Raw genomic sequence first — 23,897 nt, forward strand, 5'->3', positions numbered from 1 at the left:
AGTAGAAAGTTCAATTTTGTACAAAACATGGGAATTCCCAACATGCACCTCTTTTTACGTTAAAGATACATCTATGGTAGTGGACAACAGGTAGCTGGGATGTGGCGTACGCATGCGCAGAAAGGAATCCCACGAGGGAAAATTCCTACGAGTGTCCATCACTCCTGCCAAGGCATTTCTACTTTTCGACCTATGGAGGTACACGTAAGCCAATTACCATAATGGAAATGAAATGATGAAGAATTTTGTTTACAGAAATACAAGTTTTAAGACCCCCTGATCACGTTTTGGTCGAATAACTATGGGGGAGGAAAGAAATGCTTTAACAGTGGAGAAGCGTTCCACGGGAAATGCAGAAGAAAGCCTAGGTCACAGCCGACTCTAGTACTATCCGTGCTATAAAAAAATAGCAACACCGCGGGAGTCCGGCTTCGATATACCTAGCCCAACCTACCGTAACAGCCTCCCAGCCTCCCACTACCCACCGGCCTCTGGGCTACATAGGCTCCATCTACCGGCCTTCCGGTCTCCCGCCTATCTTTCAAATGTTTCAAATATTAATGTACCGAAGTCTATTAAATGTGAGCAACGGAGCAATAATCCAGGTGTTTCATTTATTTATATTAACTCTACAGATCCTGATTTTGGTGTGTAGCACACTTATTTAATATAATCTATAGCATTTTTGGACATTTTGTTTTATATACACTTTTTTTATAAATTTCACATATTCATTAATAATGCCACGGCGTTGCTGTGTTCCCAAATGCAAGGGAAATTATGACAGTACCTTAAAAGATAATAATTACAATTCTATATTTTTATTCCCCAAAGATGAGGAATTGCGGGAGAAATGGAGGGTTGCTATTCCTCGTAAGAATTGGACACCATCAAAATATTCTGCCGTCTGTAGTTTGCATTTTGCAGAAACTGATATTGAAAGGTACCACGGTATTCTATCGCCCAATGGTGTACTGGAGAATGTTTTGTTGAGATGTCCAAGGCTTATAAGGAATGTAGTACCCTCCATTTTACAACCGAAAAATTAGAAAAACGATTTGGAAATTATAGACTTTTATTTAGATATTTACAAAATCGGCAAATTCGTTTTCTCTTACTGAAATCAAAAATAAATTTCGAATTTGTGATGACAATAATAACGATCTTCATGATCTTCCTACTGATGTGACTTGTTTCTCAGGAATCTTCGATACCGAATACTTGTCCGATTGTGTTGTAGATGATTCCATTAAAATTTATATTTCTGGTTATGGGTCCCATTCTGTTGCTAAAAAATTAAATTACAATATATGTCGTTTATTAGTTGTGGAGGATAAAGGTAAAACTGTAAGCGATGTATATTTTGATCACTTACAAAGAGGGGGCCTTTCTGTCCCCACTGAAGAAGCGATAGCCTCATTTATTCATATGTATGCAATAATGGAAGCCATAATAAATGATGGCAATTTAGAATCTCAATTTTTGCAATCTGGAAATCATAAACATATTTTATGTAAATTAACATATATTAGCATTCAATCAGACATACATTATTTAGCATTTTCAGATACATGCGTTTGTGGTCGAGCTTACCAAAGTATTTGGTTTAAATTATTATCAATTTTTTCAAATATTTTATTAAACAATTATGTGAAAACTGTAAATAATAGTCAGTTGGAAACACGTTCAGACATCATTTCTAAAAATCGTAAATTAAAAACTTTTAATAGGAACTAGATTTTCCTATTAAAAATAAAGAAACTTATTCCTTTCAATATGTTTTAATACATTAATAGAGTTTTATTTACTTGCTTAGTATATTTTTATTATGAATACTATTTCACAAGATTCAAAGTTTTATTAGTTGTATTTCAAGAGAATTTCAAAGTATGTTTTGATATGTTTTGTTATTAATATTATTCAAAATTATTTATTATTATTTCAAAATGTAATACTTTATTTCTTTAAGAATACAAAAGTTATGTTTTTGTTATGTTCTATTTAAAAATATTAATTTTATTTTAGAAAATGGGATGATATGGCTATTGGCGAACCATCCATTATAATAAAAAAAAAGGTAACACGCCATGGAAAATACCTCTAGGGTGGTGAGGAAATTTTTCACAATTATCATACTGTCCTCTAACACGATTTTATAATTAACTCCATAATTGTTCCTTTCAATAGCTAATTATGCTAACCTCTTTTCCACGGGCACTTAACCTGTTTGGCTTCGTACCAATAATTTTGCCTATTTCAGGTCTCTATTAACTTATACATACCTTTATCAATTTTTAAATCCTTCAGTTTGGTTCAAAGATGGTTTTAACTTGTTTCACACTTCCATTTTCTTGAAATCTTTGTAAATATTTCAAATATAATGCATCACAACACCAAACTATTCCGACAGTCCACAAAATATATACCACATTTATAAATATTAATATACTTCTGTATTACTTCTACTTACTATAGTTATGATATTCATATATTCCTTATACATAATTCATAAAAAATACTGTATATTAGTATAATTTTATATCGCAAAATAACGTTAATTATAATCCTGAACACAAAACTCCACTATTGAAAATAGGACTCCCGATCCGCACATGAGCGGTGTTGCCACGTTTCATAGCACGGCTAGTACTTACTAGAGTCGGCTGTGCCGCTGTGCCTAGGTGCTTAAATTGCGGGGGAGATCATGGGGCGTTAAGCAGAAGGTGCACGGTGGCACAAGTAGCGCTGGCCACCAATAAAATAATGGCATACAAGAACAAAAGTTTCGAAGAGGCCAGGAAGATGGTGAGGATGGAAGTAGGGTTGGAGGTAAAAGGGAGTAGATATGGGGAGGATGAGGAGGACGAAGAGGTTCAGGAAGAGAGCTGGTTAGAGAAAGAATTCCCAAAGATAAAGAGGAGGAGTAAGATAATAATAGAGAAATCCCGAACATGAAAAATGTCTGGACCGAAAGAGAGGAGAGGAGGAAAACAGAGAAGGGGGAGAGAAGAGTAAGAGAGAGGACGAACAGCAGAAGAGAGGAGAGGTGAGTATTATCCAGAGATGATTTGTTGGCTAGACACCAACAAACTAAACGGGATAAGGGCAAGAAGGGCTACGCGCCGCCTTATTCCCACCATAGAGGCCCGCTCTGACGTCACGCTACATAGTAGTAGGGTCTCCATAACCACAAGAGATACACTTTTGTTCTATTCATGGCTAGTATTTTGAGCGTACGGTTACGCCAATGCCTCTCAGTTTTGTCCTATCCTACTCTGTCTCTATACATTTCGTTCGCGTCCTTTGTCACGCGATGGAATTGTAGTTGTGAGCGACTCAGCCAATAACGACAATGTGTGTGAGAGCAGGCGTCGCTATTAAGCTACGGCCAATCGGCGTGCCTAGCCATCAAGTCATCGCTGTATAGTAGGTGGCAGAGTGGAAGCAGGTTCGGATATTTGAAAGAAAAAGGTAAGAAGGCGTGGAAGTGGCGGAAGGGGGGGGGGCAGAAGAAGAGGGAGAAGCATGTGAAAGAAGGGAGGATAGGAACAATAATAACCAGGAAAAGGAAGGAAGAGGAAAAGAGTGGGGATGGGGCGCAGGAAGAGGGAAGGAGAGAGGAGGAGAAAATTAGGTTTTTTGACAGAAGGGTGGTGGACAAAAAGTTGTTGGAGGAAATGTTGGAGGTGATTAGGAAAAGGGGGTTGGAAGAGGAGTGCGAGAGCAAGCTGAGGGGGGACAGGAGTTGGAGTCGGGAAGGGCAGAGGTATGTGGGCGAGGGAGGAAGGCAGAAGGGGAAAATGGAACGTGAAGCCAGGAGGGAGGGGGAGGAAATCAGAGGATGGGACGGGGGAGAGGATGTCGGAAAGGAATAGGAAGTAAGGGAAGAGTAGGGGGCTACCGAGGGTTAGGTCGGTGGAGGTGGTTAGGGGAAAGGGGTGAAGGATTGAAGAGGAAATGAAGGGAGGAAAAGGGGAATAAGTTGGAGGAGGGAAAGAGAGAGAGAGGAGAGGAAGGTACGGAAGGACGAGAAGGTGGAGGTGGCGATGGAGGAGCAAATTGTGGAGAGCAGTGGAGTGGAGGTGAAAGGCGATGAGGAGCGGGAGCCGCCATAGGAATTACGTCGAGGCTGGAGAAAGAAAAGGAAGTTGGACGAGGACTCGGAGTCATTTAAATCTCCGGAGTCGGAGACGGACTGGTGGGAAGAGAATCATTAGGAAGCAGTAAAGAAGAGTAGTGGTAGGCGTAGCAGCGGGAGTAGAGGTCAAGGGTCGAGTAGATAGTAGGGAAAGAGGAAAACGAAGAAAAAAGAGAAGGAAAAGAAAATGCTGAAGGGTTTGGAAGCAAGAGGAGAACCGAGTGGACGAATGCGAGGGTTGAGGATTGAGTTATGGAATGCAAGGAGTGTAGCGAACACGATCATAGATGATCTGAAAATTGACAATGCGGAGACAATGAATAGTAGAAATAAAAGGACATAACTATCTGCAATGAATAGGACCAGGGTATATAGGATAATGAAGGATTTTTTTTTGACAAGATAGGGAGGGATTTGTAAAGAAAGAAAAGGTGGATGGAGGAGCTGGTTTGCAATATGCAGGGAAAGTTAGGAGGAAGAGGAGAAATACTTTATTTCATGTCTTAAATATGTATTTATTTTATAATAAAATATACCCACTTCTAAATCTAAATATTAATAAAAAATTCTATTAATGTTGACTTTCAACCAAGGTTACAGTTTCCTTTGCTGCTACATGAATTAAGCTTGCTGTGTGTAACCGTTTTTTGGGATTTGTAAATGCATTAAAAATCTTACCTGAATTTGATGGGCCACTTCATGTGTCCCATAATAACATCTTGCTTTTTCGATACAATTACTTTAATCGTTTTGTAGTCTCAGATAACAATTGTCTGAAAGGAATGTGATCTTCCTAAATAATGAATCATTTATGTTGTATTAATGTAGTAATTTACAATAGTCAAAACGTGATATGGGGGGTCTTTGGAGATAACTGGCTTATGTGTACCCAGTGTACCTCCATAGGTCGGAAAGTAGAAATGCCTGGGCAGTCGAAACTCAATTTCAGTTGTTTCAAGAGCGAGGAAAAAAGGCTCACATTTATCGTCTCTCCCAACTCTCTCGATGCGTGAATAAAATTGTGGTACGTATGGATTTACTCACATTAATTATCTAATAAACGTTGATTCAGTAGAATAAATTACGTGGCGTTTGAAAATTTGTATAATGTACTAAAGTTTAATAATAAATAAACAATAATCGCTGCTGTATATTAATGTTAATATTAATATACTATGAAGACTTATCAAAGTATATAAAATTAATTTAATTTTTCAGTTTAAAATAAAATCGTACAATCAATATTTTTATAACATTGTGAATGCAAAAGTTCGTATAACGTACCATTAAATTGTACTTTTTAAGTACAATTAATTGTTCGTAGCTCTGACGACAAAGATAATAAAATAATTGTTGAATACTGCAAAATCTATTTTATCGTATATTATAACATAAGAAAAATAAGTATGCAAAAGTTGTATTAGATATAATAATTCATAACAGTATAAACGGATTGTTGCAATACATTTGGTGTATTATTAATATTTAGTTTATAAGCTTATCATTCATTTTAAAAACTTTTTTTTACATTGGTCTTCCCATACCACGACCCGCCATTGGTTCATGCTGACAGCTCTTAGGATTTTTTATAGTTTCATCTACAGATAATATAAGACACGCTGCCTCGGTTGCAGCAGTCAGTGCGTTTATTTTCACAACAGCTGGCTCCCACACGAAAGCTGCCATATTATCGTGGATGTCCTCAGTGTTAATGTCAACACCGTACGTGTGCATACCTTTGTGCTGTTTTTGTCGCAACTTGTTTAAAATATTTGTTGCGTCGAAGCCAGCGTTATCGCACAATTGTCTGAAATTTATAAAATTATGTTGATCGAGTAAACATTAAAAGACAGAGACGCATACCTTGGTATAACTTCCAGCGCACGGGCTATCGCTCCGATTAAAAGTTGTTCCTTTCCAGCTATAACGCGAGAGTAATCACGTAAAGTTTTAGACAGTTCCATTTCGATAGCCCCACCGCCAGCCACGCAGGCATTGGTTTTGAACATACGCCTGACAACCATGATGGCATCGTGCAAAGATCTTTCGGTTTCTTCCAAAAACTGATCAGCTCCTCCGCGCAATATGAATGTGCACGTTTTGGCGTGCGATCCGTTATAAAAGAAGTTAAATCTAGGAAAAAGTACCTCGATGTAGCAAAATAAACGAGAGTTCAAATACTAAATTAATAGTAATTGAAATTAATATTAAGTTTATGTTCTTTTACGGCACTGTACTTTAAATATCGATTAATTAATTCTATTTTGTTAGTTTAGAATACGCACTCGGTATTTCACATTTTTTGGTTATCAATTTATCACAACGTACTTTTTAAATGTATACAGTTTGTCACAGTGCTGCCAAAATTGACACTCTTACAAGTGGTACCAACATTGCATTCCAATATAACAACAATGGTACCAACATTGCATTCCAATATAACAACAATGGTACCGACATTGCATTCCAATATAACAACATATTAAAATACCTTTCTCCACCAATTTGCTTTTCCTCGAACATCTCGCACATGCCGAGATCGGACTCTTTAATATCGTGCACGGTGGTCAAAATACAACCGCCGCAAGCTTTCAACGTTCGTTTCAAATCCTCCTCGGGAACTCTGCCCGCGCAGAACATGTCTCGATCCGCAAAATATTGCGTGGCAACGTCGCCAATGGGTAACTTCGACAATAAAACTTGCGCTCCGCTGTTGTAAATCTTTTCGAGCTTATCGTACAAAATTTTCCACTCGGCGTCGACTACCTTCTGATATTCGGCAACATTGTCCACGCGTATTTCCGCATTGTCCCTTTCCGCTTTAAGCTCCAACTCTATGTTTAACAAAGCGATGTAACAATTCTGATATATTTTCGGTTGCATCTCGAATCCAGCGTAAGAGAAGGTCTTCTTAAACGCCACTCCTTCGACCAATTCTGAATTTTCCAACGCTCCGCCGGCCACCTACGCATCAAAGAGTTAAAACAATCTATTTTTCAACGGTTAACATATTTCTTTCAAATTCAGGTACCTTTTTAATACTGATCATGTTAAGGGGCAACATATCGTCAAGCATCAAAATGGCTCTCACGACCAAAGAGCTAAAGAACTTTTTTTGTTGATGAATCAACTTCGAGCTCATAGATGTTGCCGCACACGCCTGTAGAAGTTCCATAACTTCTGTTTTGCAGTTTTTGTCGATCTTTAAGCTGGACGCGTTTATTCTATCGACTGCTACTTTCAGCGCGAGACGAAGAGCTTTGATCATGATTCGTGGATGTACGCCCTCTTCGATGAATGGCTTCATTTGCATTAAAAACTCTCCAGCCAGTAAAACTACGCTCGTGGTACCATCACCAACCTGTAACGTTCAAAAATTAAAATAGCTAGAGATATATAGTGACGAGTAAAACTGAACATACTATAAATTGTAAATATTAGGGGGGCCGGAAAGTAATGTCGTTTTTTTACATTAAATTCAAACAGATAAATTTTGAACAAGTTTTTATTTTTAATCAATGATGTAACCCTCGTTATCAACAACCTTTTGCCATCTAGTGTGCAAATTTTCAATACCAGATCGATAAAAATCAATTGGTTTTTGAGCAAAATATCTAGAGATGGCATTTTGGACATCATCCAAATTACCAAATATTTTGCCACTTAGAAAATGTTGTAGCGATTTGAATAGATGGAAATGCGTCCCATCCCCATTCATTAATTTTTTCCAGGGTTCGTCTCATACACTGAGGTATTGCATTATTGTGTTGCAGAATAATGCCTTTTCTGTTGACAATCGCTGCGCACTTTTCAATTAAAGATTGATTTGCTCGATCCAATTGTTCACAGTAAAGGTCTGCATTCGCAGTTTGTCCAGGTTTCAGCACTTCAAAATGAATGACCATGCTAATACTCTACCAAACACACAAAAGCGTCTTTTTGGAGTGTAAACCTGTCTTAGCTGTACTTCTTGGCAATTCATTTAGAGAGGCCACTGCATTTTACATTTTGGATTATCATAGAGGACCCATGTTACATCTCGAGTGATCAAACGATCAAAAAATACTTCTGTATTGTGCCGCTGAAGCAATAAGTTGCATGTGGTGAACCAGTTAGCTTTGTCTTCTTCGGACAGATTATGCGGGGCCCAAACATCTGCTCTGCTTACTTTACCAATCCTCTGCAAATGTTCTTGGATGGTCGATCAAGCTTGGTTAAGAGTCTTTGACTGTTCCTTGATTGTTTAACACGGATTTGTTTCCACTTTCGTCATTAACATGTCATTGTCTAAAGTTGCTGTTCTTCCTGATCGATGGGTGTCAAAAAGGTCAAAATTACCGGATTTGAACTTGGAAAGCCACTTTTGACATTTATGAATGTCTAATGCACTTGGATAAACATTGCAAATGTTTTTGGTAGCAACTGTTCCGTTACTACCCTTGTGAAACTCAAAAAGCATACAATGCCGGATATGTACCTCTTCTGGTATTTGGCTCGCCGTTTCATCATAAATTGCAAAAGAAATTTAGGATTTAATTATTTACGAGTAAATAGGTCACTCTAACCTTGCAATGTCATTGACACGACTTTGAAGTACACAATGAGCTGATAAATGACATACAAATATCTACATGCTAAGAAACGACATTACGTTCCGGTCCCCCTAATATAATAATATATTTAAAAATTGTAACTTTGTATAGACAACTAAACGGTACATGAAAATCAGTAGTATGTAAAGTTCATTGAGGTCAGTTAATGGATTTGTATGTTTCGTATGATGAAATTAACGCTAATCTATCAATGTTTCCGAAAAGCATATGCAATAGTGCAAAATTTTGTTAATTAATAAGATAAAAGTGTCTGAAAGGGTCACGTTACATACTTAAATGGTAAGATCAAATATTTAGTAAACTGTACGAACTCTATTGAAGTAACTATATGTAACTTTTACATGTTACCAGTCTGTAAGTTCTCAATCATAATGTTCTCTACAAGTAGACTGGCGATGTATTAATTGTCACATGACCAATTTATTTCGTCGCAGAGTTAATATAGTATCTATAAAATATAACTTACCTCTGCATCTTGGGACTTGGCAATATCTACCAAAGTTCTAGCCGCTGGATGAACAATTTCCAAGATTTTTAAAATGGTCGCTCCATCATTTGAGATTGTGGCCTTTCCATTTTGGTCTACGATCAGTTTGTCCATTCCCCGAGGACCTAGCGTGGTCCTCACCGCATCCACCACCATTTGACACGCATTTATATTCGATATCAGTTGTTGTTTCCCTTGAGTGGCACAGGTGCCCTCTTTGAGTAAAATTATTTGAGGTTGCTGTAAAAAACATGTTCGAATGATCTTCTATATTTAAAGCCAAGAACGATGACGATGGTGATGATTAATGATAATAATATACTCTCATATATCTTCCCATTTTTGCTCGTAAATTTCGATCGTTTCTTGTGAAGTTTGTTAGACTTTGTAAGACAAATGAATAAAGAATGAATTTCTATTCTTTTCCATCGTTCGGTTGCTACGTAAAATTCTAAACAGAAGCACGATCAGTGTGTTTATAATTAGTTTACGGGAAATCCAAGGGAACAAATTACGTGTTCCATTATTGAAATTCCTCCCACATGCAAATCGAAATTAATCTCCATATAAGGTTAGAGAACCCCAACCTATAATATGACTATCACTTTTACGCGTACAGATTCATTTTTGGCTTGAAAATATAAAAAATACTCGAATATTTCTATCCAACAGTGAGAAAGAAAATTATTTGTTAACATGAAATATATTATTTCTATTAAGTTAGAAGGTGGTTTATAATGAAATTGGTTTCACATCAGTGAAGGAAAAGTACAGATATTTTATCGTTTATACGGTTTTCGTATTTACAACTTACCATTTTTATAACTTATTTACGATTAGCCGGCTTTTCTTAATTTCACTACTGTGCACGAGCGTACTTATTTCGCTAACCTGTAAATATATAGCATTCGAGACGATTCTGTTAGAATCAGGAGGATATTAAGGCACAAGCGTCAAGTACCAAGTGTCGTTCACATTCAATGAAAACTGGTTTGTTGGAAACGAACAACCAATCAGAAATTAGAATTCAAATTTGTCGAGCGTTTGTATCTCTGTTAATTTTTACGAGCAAGGATATTTGTAGCCAATAAATTAGTTTAGTTTTATACATGGGTAGCGTTAAAAAAATTACATGTAAAATTAATTTGATTGAATTCTATTCGTTTGAAAGGTTAGTAATTGTAAAAAGCTTTTGATCATTATTTTTGTTAGTCCAAATTTTGCATTTAATAAACGATCTGGAGAAGGCCTTTCGTGCCCCGCCAGGAACGGCCCTGTGTACTATTATTATATCGTCGTGTTTATCCGAATGAACGATAGATGGCGTTCGTTTAAACAAAAATGAGAATTTTTCATCCATTAGGATTCAAGATCCCGGAGGATGCAGAGTGTTGGTATCGCGATGGAGTGGCATGATTCATGACCTGATTACGCGAATAGACACTAGAATTTGACATTCGCCGCATATTTATTTTTAAACTTTGCAATTGTACAGTCTTAAACAGTATATGTATATATACGCACACGTTTAATGTCATACGACTATCTACATCCTATCTTCTGGATTTTACTTTAGTCGCGATACAGCTTTTGAGCGACGTACACACACGTTCGGGCACACAGTTCAAGGAAGTGTATACTTTCTGTTACACCACACTCGTAATCTTAAGTGTATTTCATCGATATTGTTCATTTGCACACGCGTTGGAAAAGGATCGTATTGTCGAGGTAACAGGAAGCAAATTCTAAATTTAAAGAATCGGCACCTCGATGTCAAAAATAACATAAAGCTCGTCGCCTTCGAAGTTACGAGTTTTTAATTCGTTAAAGTGTTTCGAGACTTTTAATTTGGGGATGTTAACATGTTGATTGCCATGGTGGTCACCGGTGATCGACGTTTTAAACTTACAAAAGGTTTAAAATGAAAGATAGTTAATACACGTAAAATTGTAAATAATGCTAGTTAAATTGTAAATGGTATCAAATTATGCCATTAAATTGGCGAATATTTCTACGTTTTATACTATAATTCGAACAAATTGGGGCATGTTTAGATATGGAAAACGTGTTAAAAAGTTCAAGGTGTCTAGGATACATGTGTACATATGCAATTATCTATCTCCGCGCAAGATGTTGACCTTAAATCGTCGCACATGCGTGAAAATCACTCCCACCCGATGACGAACAGCCAATGATAAATCGATATGTTCGAAATTTTAACTCGAAAGCTTCGACTATCCCTCTCAACAGTTAATAGTGAAATCTCTGGTCCGTTGCATCTCGAATAGCAAGTCCACGGTAATTTTTAAGCCCACTTATCGCGAATGTTGAGATACAAGTACATTTATTCCAATACTTCTTAATCTTTCATTTACGACTCGGAAGTAAAAACTTGTCGTAAGTAAAATTTCAATTTTTCGAAGTACATACTGCGCATGGCTTAAAGATTTTACAGATTGACGTGAATTATTCGCGACAATAGCGATGGCAAAATTCGTAAATCGAAGAGCAAGTGGCGATGAAAAAACAAAAGCACGGTCTTTGTTTGGTAATCATCTTTTGACTATGAGAACATACATTGTTAATTGAAAGTGGCAATAAAAAAAAATACATTGATCCGTAAAATTCTTTGACACGTTCCACATGTTTTTGTTAATTTTTAATATTTCTAATATAAATGGTATTATTTGAAAATTGACGAGTATCAAGGTTTATTCATTGGAAGCGTTTTAAAGATACGAAAGCCGGTTATCAGTGACCACCAATGCAATAAACGGTATTTAATGAGTTACATTATTTATACTTTCGATACTATCGGCGAGTATAGAAAAATGAATTATCTCACGTTCAATTATCTACGCAAGTAACTGTAGCTTGCAGTTAATTTATTTACGGAACGTTAATAAATAGAATAAGAGTAACGCATTGTTAATAGGGAGAGGAGCAATCGGCGTTAAAGAGTTTCTGTGAGATAGAATTAGAAGGTGAACGCGAGACGAATATCGCGAAGGAACGAAATTGTGGAAAGATGAAGACTGTGTGGATAATCGGTGGGCCAGGATGCGGCAAAGGAACTCAATGCGAGCGTATTATCGCGAAATATGGATTTTGCCACATAAGCAGCGGCGATCTCTTGAGGGAAGAGGTCGCTAGCGGCAGTCCTAGAGGAGCCTCTCTTCAAGAACTGATGTCCAAGGGCCTGTTCGTCCCCACGGTAAATAATACACGTGGAAAATACTTTTATACATATATTAACATATACAAGGTGTTCGGCCACCCCTGGGAAAAATTTTAGTGGGGGATTCTAGAGGCCAAAACAAGACGAAAATCAAGAATACCAATTTGTTGATGGAAACTTCGTTAAAAAGTTATTAACGTTTAAAGTTCCGCCCATACTGAATTTTTTTCTCGAAAATGCGCAAGATTTCGGGTATATGTCTATTCACCAAAAATGATTGTAATTGACCCCCACAACCGAAAGTAATTTTTCCAAAACGATTTGAAATTTTTTTTTTCCGTTGAAAAATTTCACACCTCTAATTTTTTTCTAGAAAGTGGGTAGGATTTCGGGGGTGTGTCTATTCACCAAAAATGACTGTAATTAACCCCCGCAACCGAAAATAATTTTTCCAGAACGATTTGAAATTTCTTTTATTTTCTCGAAAAATTTAGGTACCTAATTAGATTTTCGGTAAGGAATTTTTTTCTCGAAGGTGCGTGGGATTTCGGGGGTATGTGTAATGACCAAAAATGATTGCAATTGGCCTCCGCAACCGAAAATAATTTTTTTAGAACGATTTGAAATTTTTGAATTTAATTGTTAATAACTTTTTAATGAAGCCTCCATCAACAAATTGGTATTCTTGATTTTCGTCTTATTTTGGCCTCTAGAATTTCCCATTAATATTTTTCCCAAGGGTGACCAAACACCTTGTATACAGTGACTATCGCTTAAAATTGTACACCTGGTGAGTCAGCCAATATTTTTTCAGTAAAACATGAAAATTGTATTAAATTATTGAAACTCGTATAGAGGCATATAGTGTAATGTTTCTTTATTTAAAACATAGTAACAATATAAACAAACTTTTAGTAGTACTCAGTAAATTAAATAAAATTTGAAGTTGCTTATGAAACTTAGCTGTCAGTACCAATCGTAGAGAAGAAATAAGATACAGCTTGAGAAAAATATATAATAAAAATTGTTTATATTAATATTTGCTTGGGTAACCAAATGCATTTTGAACACACTGCAATTGTCAAGGAATTGATTTTACTAAATTTGCACAAAATTCAGGTGTTATTTTCGACCATTCTTCTTGCAAAACTTTTCTAAGGCTTTCCTTGTTTGTAATATTGTGTAATCCTATTTTTTTGTCCAATTCTTTCCAAATATGTTCTATGGCATTAATATCAGGAGACTGTGGGGGCGCTTCAAGACCTTTAGGGCATTTATACAACAGCCAATTCTTTGCTACATAAAAATTCTGCTTCGAACCGTTGGCATAAAATTTAAAATCGTTTAAAATACCCATTTTTTGGCACTTTCTTTAAATTATTTTTTAATATACTCAAATACGACCACTTATTCATTATATTATCAATAAATACCAGCTTTCCAACGCCAGATGCTGACATGCAGTTCCAGACCATTTGAGATCCATCTCCAAATTTAACTGTTGCTCTGAGATTTTTAATATCCATAGCTGTATTTGGTTTCCTCCATACAATTTTTCTTCCATCCGAACCAAACGTATTAAATTTCAAGTCGTCAGTAAAAATTACATTTTTCCAAAAAGTAAACTGTTCTTTGATATACTTCTTAACAAACTCGTACCTCTTCTTCCTATTTTGCAAACTTATGAACGGCTTCTTTCGAGCAACTCTACCACGATACTTCTTTAGTCTTAATATTCTTCTAATGGTTGAGTCACTTACTTTCTTATTTAAATATTTTTCAACTACCGACGCTAATTTTGGAGCATTAATCCTCGGATCATCCTTGATTGTTCTAACAATCCATCGTTCATCTCTGATATTCAGTTTCTTATCAGACCTCTCTTTTAACTTATTCACAATACAGTCTTCTTCTTTCTTTCGTTTTAGTATACATTGAACTGTGCTTCTACTTCGATTAATAATTTTACTAATTTCATTATAACTTTTTTTGTTTTTACAGTAATAAATAACTAATTCACGCTCTGCTACTGTAGTTTGTGGCATTTTACGTCTTTTTTATTGATTTTTTGGCAAAACAACGCATATAGCAATCAGAATGCCGCTAAATTAGCTAGATTCAATCGTTGCTAAGCGTTGTTAGGCAAAAAGCAATTGGGGATTCACTGTATTTCGAATGTTACCAACAGTGTACGATTTTTACTGACAGCTAAGTTTCATACACAACCTCAAATTTTATTTAATTGATCGAGTACTAGTAAAGGTTTTTTTGTATTGTTGTTATGTATTAAATAAAGAAATATTACACTATATACCTCTATACGAGCTTCAATAATTTTGTACAATTTTCATGGTTTATTGAAAAAATAACGGATGAACAGCTAGTTGTACGATTTTATGTGACAGTCACTGTAAATATTAGAAGGACCAGAAAGTAATGTCGTTTCTGCGCATGTAGATATTTGTTTGTTATTTATCAGTTCATTGTGTACTTCAAAGTCGTGTCAATGACATTGCAAGGTTAGAGTGACCTATTTACTCGTAAATAATTAAATCCTAAATTTCTTTTGCAATTTATGATGAAACGGCGAGCCAAATACCAGAAGAGGTACATATCCGGCATTGTATGCTTTTTGAGTTTCACAAGGATAGTAACGGAACAGTTGCTACCAAAAACATTTGCAATGTTTATCCAAGTGCATTAGACGTTCGTAAATGTCAAAAGTGGCTTTCCAAGTTCAAATCCGGTAATTTTGACCTTTTTGACACCCATCGATCAGGAAGAACAGCAACTTTAGACAATGACATGTTAATGGCGAAAGTGGAAACAAATCCGTGTTAAACAATCAAGGAACAGTCAAAGACTCTTAACCAAGCTTGATCGACCATCCAAGAACATTTGCAGAGGATTGGTAAAGTAAGCAGAGCAGGTGTTTGGGCCCCGCATAATCTGTCCGAAGAAAACAAAGCTAACTGGTTCACCACATGCAACTTATTGCTTTAGCGGTAGAATACAGAAGTATTTTTTGATCGTTTGATCACTCGAGATGTAAAGTGGGTCCTCTATGATAATCCAAAATGTAAAAGGCAGTGGCTCTCTCTAAATGAATTGCCAAGAAGTACAGCTAAGACAGGTTTACACTCCAAAAAGACGCTTTTGTGTGTTTGGTAGAGTATTAGCGTGGTCATTCATTTTGAAGTGCTGAAACCTGGACAAACTGCGAATGCAGACCTTTACTGTGAACAATTGGATCGAGCAAATCAATCTTTAATTGAAAAGTGCGCAGCGATTGTCAACAGAAAAGGCATTATTCTGCAACACAATATTGCAATACCTCAGTGTGTGAGACGAACTCTGGAAAAAATTAATGAATGGGGATGGGACGCATTTCCATCTATTCAAATCGCTACAACATTTTCTAAGTGGCAAAATATTTGATAATTTGGATGATGTCCAAAATGCCATCTCTAGATATTTTGTTCAAAAACCAATTGATTTTTATCGATCTGGCATTGAAAATTTGCATACTAGATGACAAAAGGTTGTTGATAACGAGGGTGATTACATCATTGATTAAAAATAAAAACTTGTTCAAAATTTATCTGTTTGAATTTAATGTAAAAAAACGACATTACTTTCCAATCCCCCTAATATATAAATACTTGATAGAACAGTAGTAGGTAGATCGTCGTTGTATGATTAATCATTTGTAGAAATTTTTCAAGATTCTCGTGATTGTACACTCGTGCACGAAAGTATTCGAGGACGTTTGCATTTTTAACTCTTAGCTAATTAAACAACGAATGTTATAAATATAAGCGCTCAAATATTTCCATGTATGAGTGTACGTGGAAAAACACTTTTCTCAGTGTGAAGATCATGTGGTTTCCGTTAGGACATCGTATTGGACCTAATAAGAGAACGAATGGAGAAAGCTAAAAAAGAAGAAAGTACAAAAACTGGATTTCTAATCGATGGATACCCTCGTGAGTTAGAACAAGGGATTCTTTTTGAAAAGAACGTAAGCACAATCGTAATAACTATAAAATCTATTGTTGAGAAGAAGTCGAAGGCGAGAATTTCAAAGCATTTAACGAATTTAGGTTTGTACGGTCGACATGATTATTTTTTTCGACGTCTCCAACGAAACAATGACAAAAAGGCTGCTGGGTCGAGCGGCCGTTTCACAAAGAGCCGATGACAACGAGGAGACGATAAAGAAGAGGATCGAAATATTTAATGTGAAAAACGGCGAGATCGTTCAACATTATAAAGACAAAGTTGTCAAAGTAAGTATTGAGCTTTTCAATAAGAGTCTATTATTTAAATAAAGAAATAAAAAAAAAAAATTCTGAAATAATAAGTAAAATTATTCTAAATTTTATTATATTTATAATAATTGTTTTTTGATGAAAGCAAGTTTGATGAAATCGTGATTTTAACGTACGCAAAAGGCTTACAATTACTCTATAATGAACAATTACTTAATGTTTTTTAGTCAATGTGTATTCTTCGTTTGTTAGAATATTCTAACACAGTCACACCTATTTTGGAAATAATTTTCAAAATGTCCATTGCGTTCTCCAAATGGGATATTTCTTCCAATATAATGTTGAAACAATTAACATCGTTCGAATCTTTCTTTGCAATGAATTGACATTTCAAATAGAAATTCTTTAACAGATTCGATAATACACTTTTTAACGACATTATTCTATCTTTGAGCTCTAACGACAAATTACAATTTACAAAATTCAGTCCAAACCCACTGATCACCAGTAAATGTCTACCAACCACAATTGGATTTATCAATTCTATACCATTTACGACTATTTTATCATTTTTAAAGGGTAGCCATTTAACTCTTTGTGGCACAGGATTTCAGATAATAAAATAAACCAAGTTGCATAGAAACTTTATTGCGTTTTGAATTAAACAAAATTAGTATATTTTTATTAATGAAGGTATCACAATGTAAAAACATAAAAAAAGAATAGTGATAGTTGTCGCAATAAACCTTCCGCTTGCAACAATTGATGAACCTGTATTGGCATGTTGAATGTTGCCAACACAAGTGAATACATTTGTAACATTAGTTGACGATGCCAACTGCTTTACGAAAATAAGACGAATTATAAACCTATACGCATGCAGCTATTGCAATATTTCGAGGTGGGACTAAAAATGTCCCAACATGCATTACGGTACATCAAAAAGTTGGGACACTTTTAACACTAGATTTACCAACTATTTAAGTATACCTATTTCTACCAAAACCAGTCAGAATGACTGGTCTTTAGAAAAAGTGCTTAGTGGGGTTTTCAGTCTTTACTTACTTTTAAAAAATGATAAAAAAAGATTAATAATATTAATTATAATATATAAATAGATTTATTGACATTATCAATTAGTCAAACGCTTAATTGTTTATAGTACATTGGTCACAATTTTTACATATGCTGATTTTGCTCTGTGTGTACTTTCCGCATACATTTTTTTTGCATATATTGCAAATAGTTGTGGTCTTATTATTATTGCAATATCCTATTTGACACCATTTACGTACAGGAGCGGTGCCACTTGAACTTGGTATATTAGCTTCTTGTGGTTTTTCCCTTAAAGTCTGATATTCAGAAGCAAGTTCTTTAGTTAATCGGAACAAAATGTCTTTCCTTGATATATTTTTACCTGTCGTGTTTTTATACAATATCCAGTAATTTATTCCAGCTAAATCTAAAACATTGAAAAAAACTTGAAGTGAAATTTTGTGTTATTATAAAAAGACACAGTTTCTAGTAATTTCTTGTTAGTTTTGTCAATTTTTACATGTTTGTGCTTTGCACTTAGTACAAGTACTTTCTTATTCAGTTTACTCTTATAAACTATAAGTATAGATCCATTTGATATGTACAGCAACGTTGAGAAATGTACCATGCTATCTTTCTTCTGTTTGCAAATTTTTGGGATTTCTCTCCTGTTTGCACGTATTGTTCCAAGCAACGAAGTATTTTTAGATAATAATTTCAACGCCAGAGGCAAACTGTTGAAGAAATTGTCCGTTGTTATGGTTCTACCTTTCGAAGTACATGGTTCTACAAGTTTCAGTACAACATATTCACTTAGTGGAGTTGATGAATCTCAAGCCTCATCTTTTCCGAAATAAGGAAAGCTATTTATTACATATTTAGTTTCAACGTCAGACACCAGCCAAAATTTCATGCCAAATTTATGAGGCTTGTTTGGCATATATTGTGTGAACCTGCATCTGGCCTTTGTTAAAAAGAGGTGCTCATCCTCCGTAATATAAGCTCCTGGTTTGAAGCAATTTTGGCTATTTTCAATAAATTTATCCCAAACTGTTGAAACTAAAGCGAATTTGTCTCTTTGTAAACGTTGACTCTTCTGATTTCTTTTGTCGAAACGAATGTAACGTAAAACTTTGGTTTTTACCCCACTTGTTATTCCATAAATATTCAAGTTTCAAAGTGTTTCCTTTGTACGCCCCACGTGCATATAATATCGCAATAAACGCCTTCAATTTTGCTTGCGAGGAGAACCTTATGTGTGGCCCAAAACCCTGAGTAAATATACAATTCCAAAGGCCACTACACGTACTGCATCAGAATCATGATTTTCCTGGAATCGTATATTCTGTACCAAAAAAATGTTGCAGTACTTATCAATTGTTGTAGCTGCCCTAATGTCATTTCATCGCATGGAAACATGCAGCAGTCATTTTGGCTGGTACTGGTATAAGTGTCAATAACAAAAAATATATTTGTTACGAATATATATAAAATAATATACAGTTCATAAAACTGATTCTTTAGTTATAGCTACAAAAGTCATGACATCATTCGGGAAAGAAAATGTTACATGCAGTAGGAATTTTGAATTAAAATTGCAGGACCAGTGAAAATGACTGGTCTAGTATATCTAGTGTTAATCCCAGCATGCTCCAAAGAGTTAAATAGTATGTCATTTATAATATCATTGAATGTACATAAAAATAAAGCATCGGCCACCAGATATGTAATCTTTTATAGAATTCAAAGTGCATATTTTATTTTTATTCAAAGTTCTATCGCTTTCATTGGAAAACCAGTTACATATTTAGGCGACGATTTGCTCGTTAAAATGACCGTAAATTATTTTGTTTAGATAAATGCTGAAGGCACCGTGGACACTGTGTTCGCAGAAGCGACGAAAGCGCTCGATTCTTTGCTGGCTTAGGCTCGCCTAAGTTTAGGACTGCCTAATAATAATTCATAAATGATTTCTCGGTGGTTCCCGAGTCGAGATTCAGAATGTCAAGTATATGTATATTTCAATGTCATCCATTTCTAGTTAATCAAATACTCTGACGAGGAAGGTTTTCTAAATGTGCGGCTAAATATGTTTAAGGAACATATGAACAAATTTTTATTAGTTTTGCCATACTGGATAAAAGAATTGGTAAGAGATTTTCGTGTATATTAGTATACACATGATAGGACCGTGCAATGAAAACGGTAGGTACATACATTTGAAATAGAAAGAAAATTTACGTTTAAATGCTTAATGGTGGACTGTGACGCCATTTTTCCGTTATTAGGGGGCAGAGCAGTTGCACCCAAAACTAATTCAATGTTTGGAGAACCTACCTCGTTATTTTACTAGGAAAATTACTCAAAGCGTTAATTTATTATTAATTAGACTAGCGAATCTACTGTAACTTTCGACTGATACTTTTTTTAAACTAATTGGATACCTGGGAAACCTGGCTCGTAAATTTCTAGGAAAATTATTTAAACCGTTAATTTATTATTATTAGACTAGCGAGTCTCGACTACCTACTTTCCGATAGCAATAAAAAAAGAAATTCAATCTGTCCTAGGGAGTACCTGCTAATATCAATTATTGTTACATTGCTCATAAATTTACTGTCTGTTTTGAATAATAAATCTATATATTTTACGACTTCATTTTTCAATCCCAGCCAACTCTGACTAAATTTAATTTCCCGTTTGCATTGTGTATTTGTCACGTTGACGAGGAGTTAATTAGCCTTGTCCATCATTGGAAACGACGTTTCCGTGAAAAACTATGAAACATCAAGGATCTCCATATTCGATCGAGATCTTTGTGAACATAAAAATGAACCTAGTGTCCACAGTTTTAATAATTTCGTCTTTATATTTGCAAACATTATCAATCGTTTTATGTGATCGTTGCTGTAGGATCAATTCTCGTAAATTACCAGACTACAAACTAATCAGATCCAATGTTCGTTCGAACCAATTAATACTGTCGAGGACAACTGTTCGAAATATCAACGAATGCAAACAATTTTCATCGGCCAAGAAAGCTTTGGCATTTAATTACGGTTTAGAAACTGATCATCGTGGTGAGATGAACATTTAATTTCTATTATAGTTCTATTACTACTATACTTATTACTATTATAATTTCTTATAATATTACTTACATTGACAATGACTTTCAAGATATTTGAAAAGAGAAGAAGACACTAAAAGTGCTTTAAATTTTTAAAATCTAAAATTATCAGACCCCTTAATTAAATTACTGATTACCAATTAATAAAGTCTTCATAAGTATCTGAAGAAAGAGTTGTTCTAAGCTATTTGAAAGTTTTATTTTATTAACATAGAGTGGAATGTCGACGCAGAGAATAAAAGTGGTCGAAGGATTGTGTGCCAAGCTCTTCAGTGCCCGGAGATTCATAAATTCACCAGCTTCGTACCAGACAAGAATTACAAATACTATAGCATGTATTCGAGTCATATTTCTACTGGTAAATTTCAAGAACGAGTGTAAACATCAAATATATGTTATGAACATTAATTATTTTTAGGCGGCGATTTTTCACTGGTGTGCATCCCTAGGACAGGAGTATTCCTGTTTTCGAACAACGATTTGAGTTACAGCCAAGCACAAATTTCTTGCCAAAAAATGAACGCCTCGATCGCACATATAATTAGCGAGCAACGTACAAACGAACTTGCAAAATATATTTTGCAAAATACATCCACGTTCATTGGGCTAAGCAACCGCGACCACGAGAACATTTGGAAAAACGAGTTTGGTAATTTATATTCTGACCATTACACCGAATTTATTTCCACCGATCATTAATTTTCCTTGTTATAAATTACTCGTATCTTTGTCTCATTGGTAAATGCTATTTCTACCAAAGAACACTTCCTTAAATAGGAAAAATACAATTCTTACTTTTCGAGGATTAAGTATATGTATGTATACACGTGGATATAACATTCCAAGACTATACTTTTACAAATTGTGATTTCCCCAATTTTGGAAATAATTTTATAGCAGCAAGAAAAATAAATAAACGTAAGGGGTAATTAAAATCAATAATTGATTTGATAAATCCATAAATATACATATACATACAGTGATTCACGTAAAATTGTACACCCAGCGGTTCAGACGATATTTTTTCAATAAAAGACCTTTAGGGCATTTATACAACAGCCAATTCTTCGCTACATAAGAATTCTGCTTCGAATCGTTGGCGTAAAATTTAAAATGGTTCAAAATACCCATTTTTTGGCACTCTCTTTTAAATTATTTTTTAATATACTCAAATACGACCACTTATCTGTTATATTATCAATAAATACCAAATTTCCAACGCCAGATGCTGACATGCAGCTCCAGACCATTTGAGATCCATCGCCAAATTTAACTGTTGCTTTGGGATTTTTAATATCCATAACTGTATTTGGTTTCCTCCATACAATTTTTCTTCCATCCGAACCAAATGTATTAAATTTCAAGTCGTCAGTAAAAGTTACATTTTTCCAAAAAGTAAACTGTTCTTTGACATACTTCTTAGCAAACTCGTACCTCTTCTTCCTATTTTGCAAACTTATGAACGGCTTCTTTCTAGCAACTCTACCACGATACTTCTTTAGTCTTAATACTCTTCTAATGGTTGAGTCACTTACTTTCTTATTTAAATATTTTTCAACTACCGACGCTAATTTTAGAGCACTAATCCTCGGATCATCCTTGATTTTTCTAACAATCCATCGTTCATCTCTGATATTCAGTTTCGTATCAGACCTCTCTAATAATTTTACTAATTTCATTATAACATTTTTTGTTTTTACAGTAATAAATAACTAATTCACGCTCTGCTATTGTAGTTTGTTACATTTTAAGTCTTTTTTTATTGATTTTTTGGCAAAACAACGCATATAACAGTCAGAACGCTGCTAAATCAACTAGATTCAATCGTTGCTAAACATTGTTACACAAAAAACAATTGGGGATTCACCGGATTTCCAATGTTACCAACAGTGTAGTGTACGATTACTGTAGTTTGTTGCATTTTAGGTCTTTTTTATATTTATTTTTTGGTAGAACAACGCATATAACAATCAAAATACTACTAAATCAGCTAGATTCAATCGTTGCTAAACATTGTTACACAAAAAACAATTGGGGATTCACCGGATTTCCAATGTTGCCAACAGTATACGATTTTTACTGACAGCTAAATTTCATACGCAACCTCAAATTTTATTTAATTTACTGAGTACTGCTAAAGGTTTTTTTGCATTGTTGTTATGTTACACTAAATGCCTCTATACAAGTTTCAACAATTTTGTACAATTTTCATGTTCTATTGAAAAAATATCAGCTGAATCGCTAGGTGTGCGATTTTAAGTAACAGTCACTGTATATCGATGTAATAAAAATACGAATGTTAAATACATCTATACAGGTGTTTAGCATACAACTACATGTACAGTTTTTGTTACTAATGGAAAAACTAATGATATTATTTACAAATTTTAGTTAATCCAGAAGAAAGAATACAATTTTTACTTTTTATATACACACGTGTAAAATTCTAAGACTATATTTTTACAAATTGTGCTTTCCCCAATCATTTCGAAATGGAGAATAACAATTTTAACGCGTAATACACATTTTTTAGGCGAACCACTTGCTTGTTTTAAATACAGAGCATGGGCAGAAGGAGAACCCTCGCACTGGAAAGGATGCGTTGGTCTCTTTCGACCATCTGAATCGAGATCTGGTCCATTTTGGAAAGTACTGTCTTGTGATAGCACATTGCCCTTTATTTGTGAAATTCCACCGATGTAATTATACTTTTACACAATCAAAAATATAAAATCACACTGCGAACTTGTGTACTGCGTTCAAAACTGTTCGAATAAAGAAATTTAAATAGCCAATAAACAATTTTGGAAATAATTTTATAGCTGCGCGAAAACTAAATAAACGTAAAGAGTAATTAAAATCAATAATTGATTTGATAAATCCATAAATATACATATACATATATCGATGCAATTAAAATACGAATGTTAAATACATCTATACAGGTGTTTAACATACACATATAGTTTTTGTTACTAATGGAAAAACTAGTGAAATTATTTACAAATTTTAGTTAATCCAAAAGAAAAAAAATACAATTTTTAC

General features: G+C 34.8%; 3 protein-coding genes and 2 long non-coding RNA genes across 6 annotated transcripts; 3 read left to right on the plus strand and 2 right to left on the minus strand.

The window, feature by feature from the left end:
- The first annotated feature begins 141 nt into the window (after positions 1-141).
- On the plus strand, positions 142-3,004 carry LOC122403052. The gene is made up of 3 exons (XR_006259579.1): positions 142-198; positions 256-368; positions 2,682-3,004. It is a non-coding gene; the product is annotated as an uncharacterized LOC122403052 (long non-coding RNA).
- On the minus strand, positions 1,100-2,491 carry LOC122403051. Its single transcript, XR_006259578.1, has 3 exons — positions 2,283-2,491; positions 1,376-1,489; positions 1,100-1,288 (listed from the first exon to the last, which is right to left on the minus strand). It is a non-coding gene; the product is annotated as an uncharacterized LOC122403051 (long non-coding RNA).
- Positions 3,005-5,506: 2,502 nt separating the features above from the next.
- LOC122402994 (T-complex protein 1 subunit eta) lies at positions 5,507-10,191 on the minus strand. The gene is made up of 6 exons (XM_043406251.1): positions 10,053-10,191; positions 9,218-9,478; positions 7,170-7,499; positions 6,630-7,102; positions 6,002-6,271; positions 5,507-5,945 (listed from the first exon to the last, which is right to left on the minus strand). The coding sequence occupies exons 1-6, from the start codon at positions 10,053-10,055 to the stop codon at positions 5,663-5,665; spliced, it is 1,620 nt and encodes a 539-aa protein (XP_043262186.1). The 5' UTR covers positions 10,056-10,191; the 3' UTR covers positions 5,507-5,662.
- A 1,464-nt stretch (positions 10,192-11,655) lies between these two features.
- Positions 11,656-20,375, plus strand: LOC122403011 (adenylate kinase isoenzyme 1). The gene is made up of 5 exons (XM_043406281.1): positions 11,656-11,786; positions 12,174-12,452; positions 16,312-16,437; positions 16,520-16,705; positions 19,578-20,375. Exons 1-5 carry the CDS (start codon positions 11,757-11,759, stop codon positions 19,647-19,649), a joined length of 693 nt encoding a protein of 230 aa, XP_043262216.1. The 5' UTR covers positions 11,656-11,756; the 3' UTR covers positions 19,650-20,375.
- A 50-nt stretch (positions 20,376-20,425) lies between these two features.
- LOC122403005 lies at positions 20,426-23,639 on the plus strand. Of its 2 annotated transcripts, none has more exons than XM_043406272.1 (4): positions 20,426-20,802; positions 21,067-21,210; positions 21,271-21,501; positions 23,386-23,639. In XM_043406272.1, exons 1-4 carry the CDS (start codon positions 20,502-20,504, stop codon positions 23,553-23,555), a joined length of 846 nt encoding a protein of 281 aa, XP_043262207.1. In that variant the 5' UTR covers positions 20,426-20,501; the 3' UTR covers positions 23,556-23,639. The 2 variants fall into 2 exon arrangements, with proteins under 2 accessions (XP_043262207.1, XP_043262208.1); XM_043406273.1 differs by having other exon boundaries at positions 20,426-20,799.
- The last annotated feature ends 258 nt before the right edge of the window (positions 23,640-23,897 follow it).

Source organism: Colletes gigas, unplaced genomic scaffold (assembly GCF_013123115.1).
Source record: "Colletes gigas isolate AHSC1104 unplaced genomic scaffold, ASM1312311v1 Colletes_gigas_Sc00043, whole genome shotgun sequence".
Lineage (NCBI taxonomy): Eukaryota > Metazoa > Arthropoda > Insecta > Hymenoptera > Colletidae > Colletes > Colletes gigas.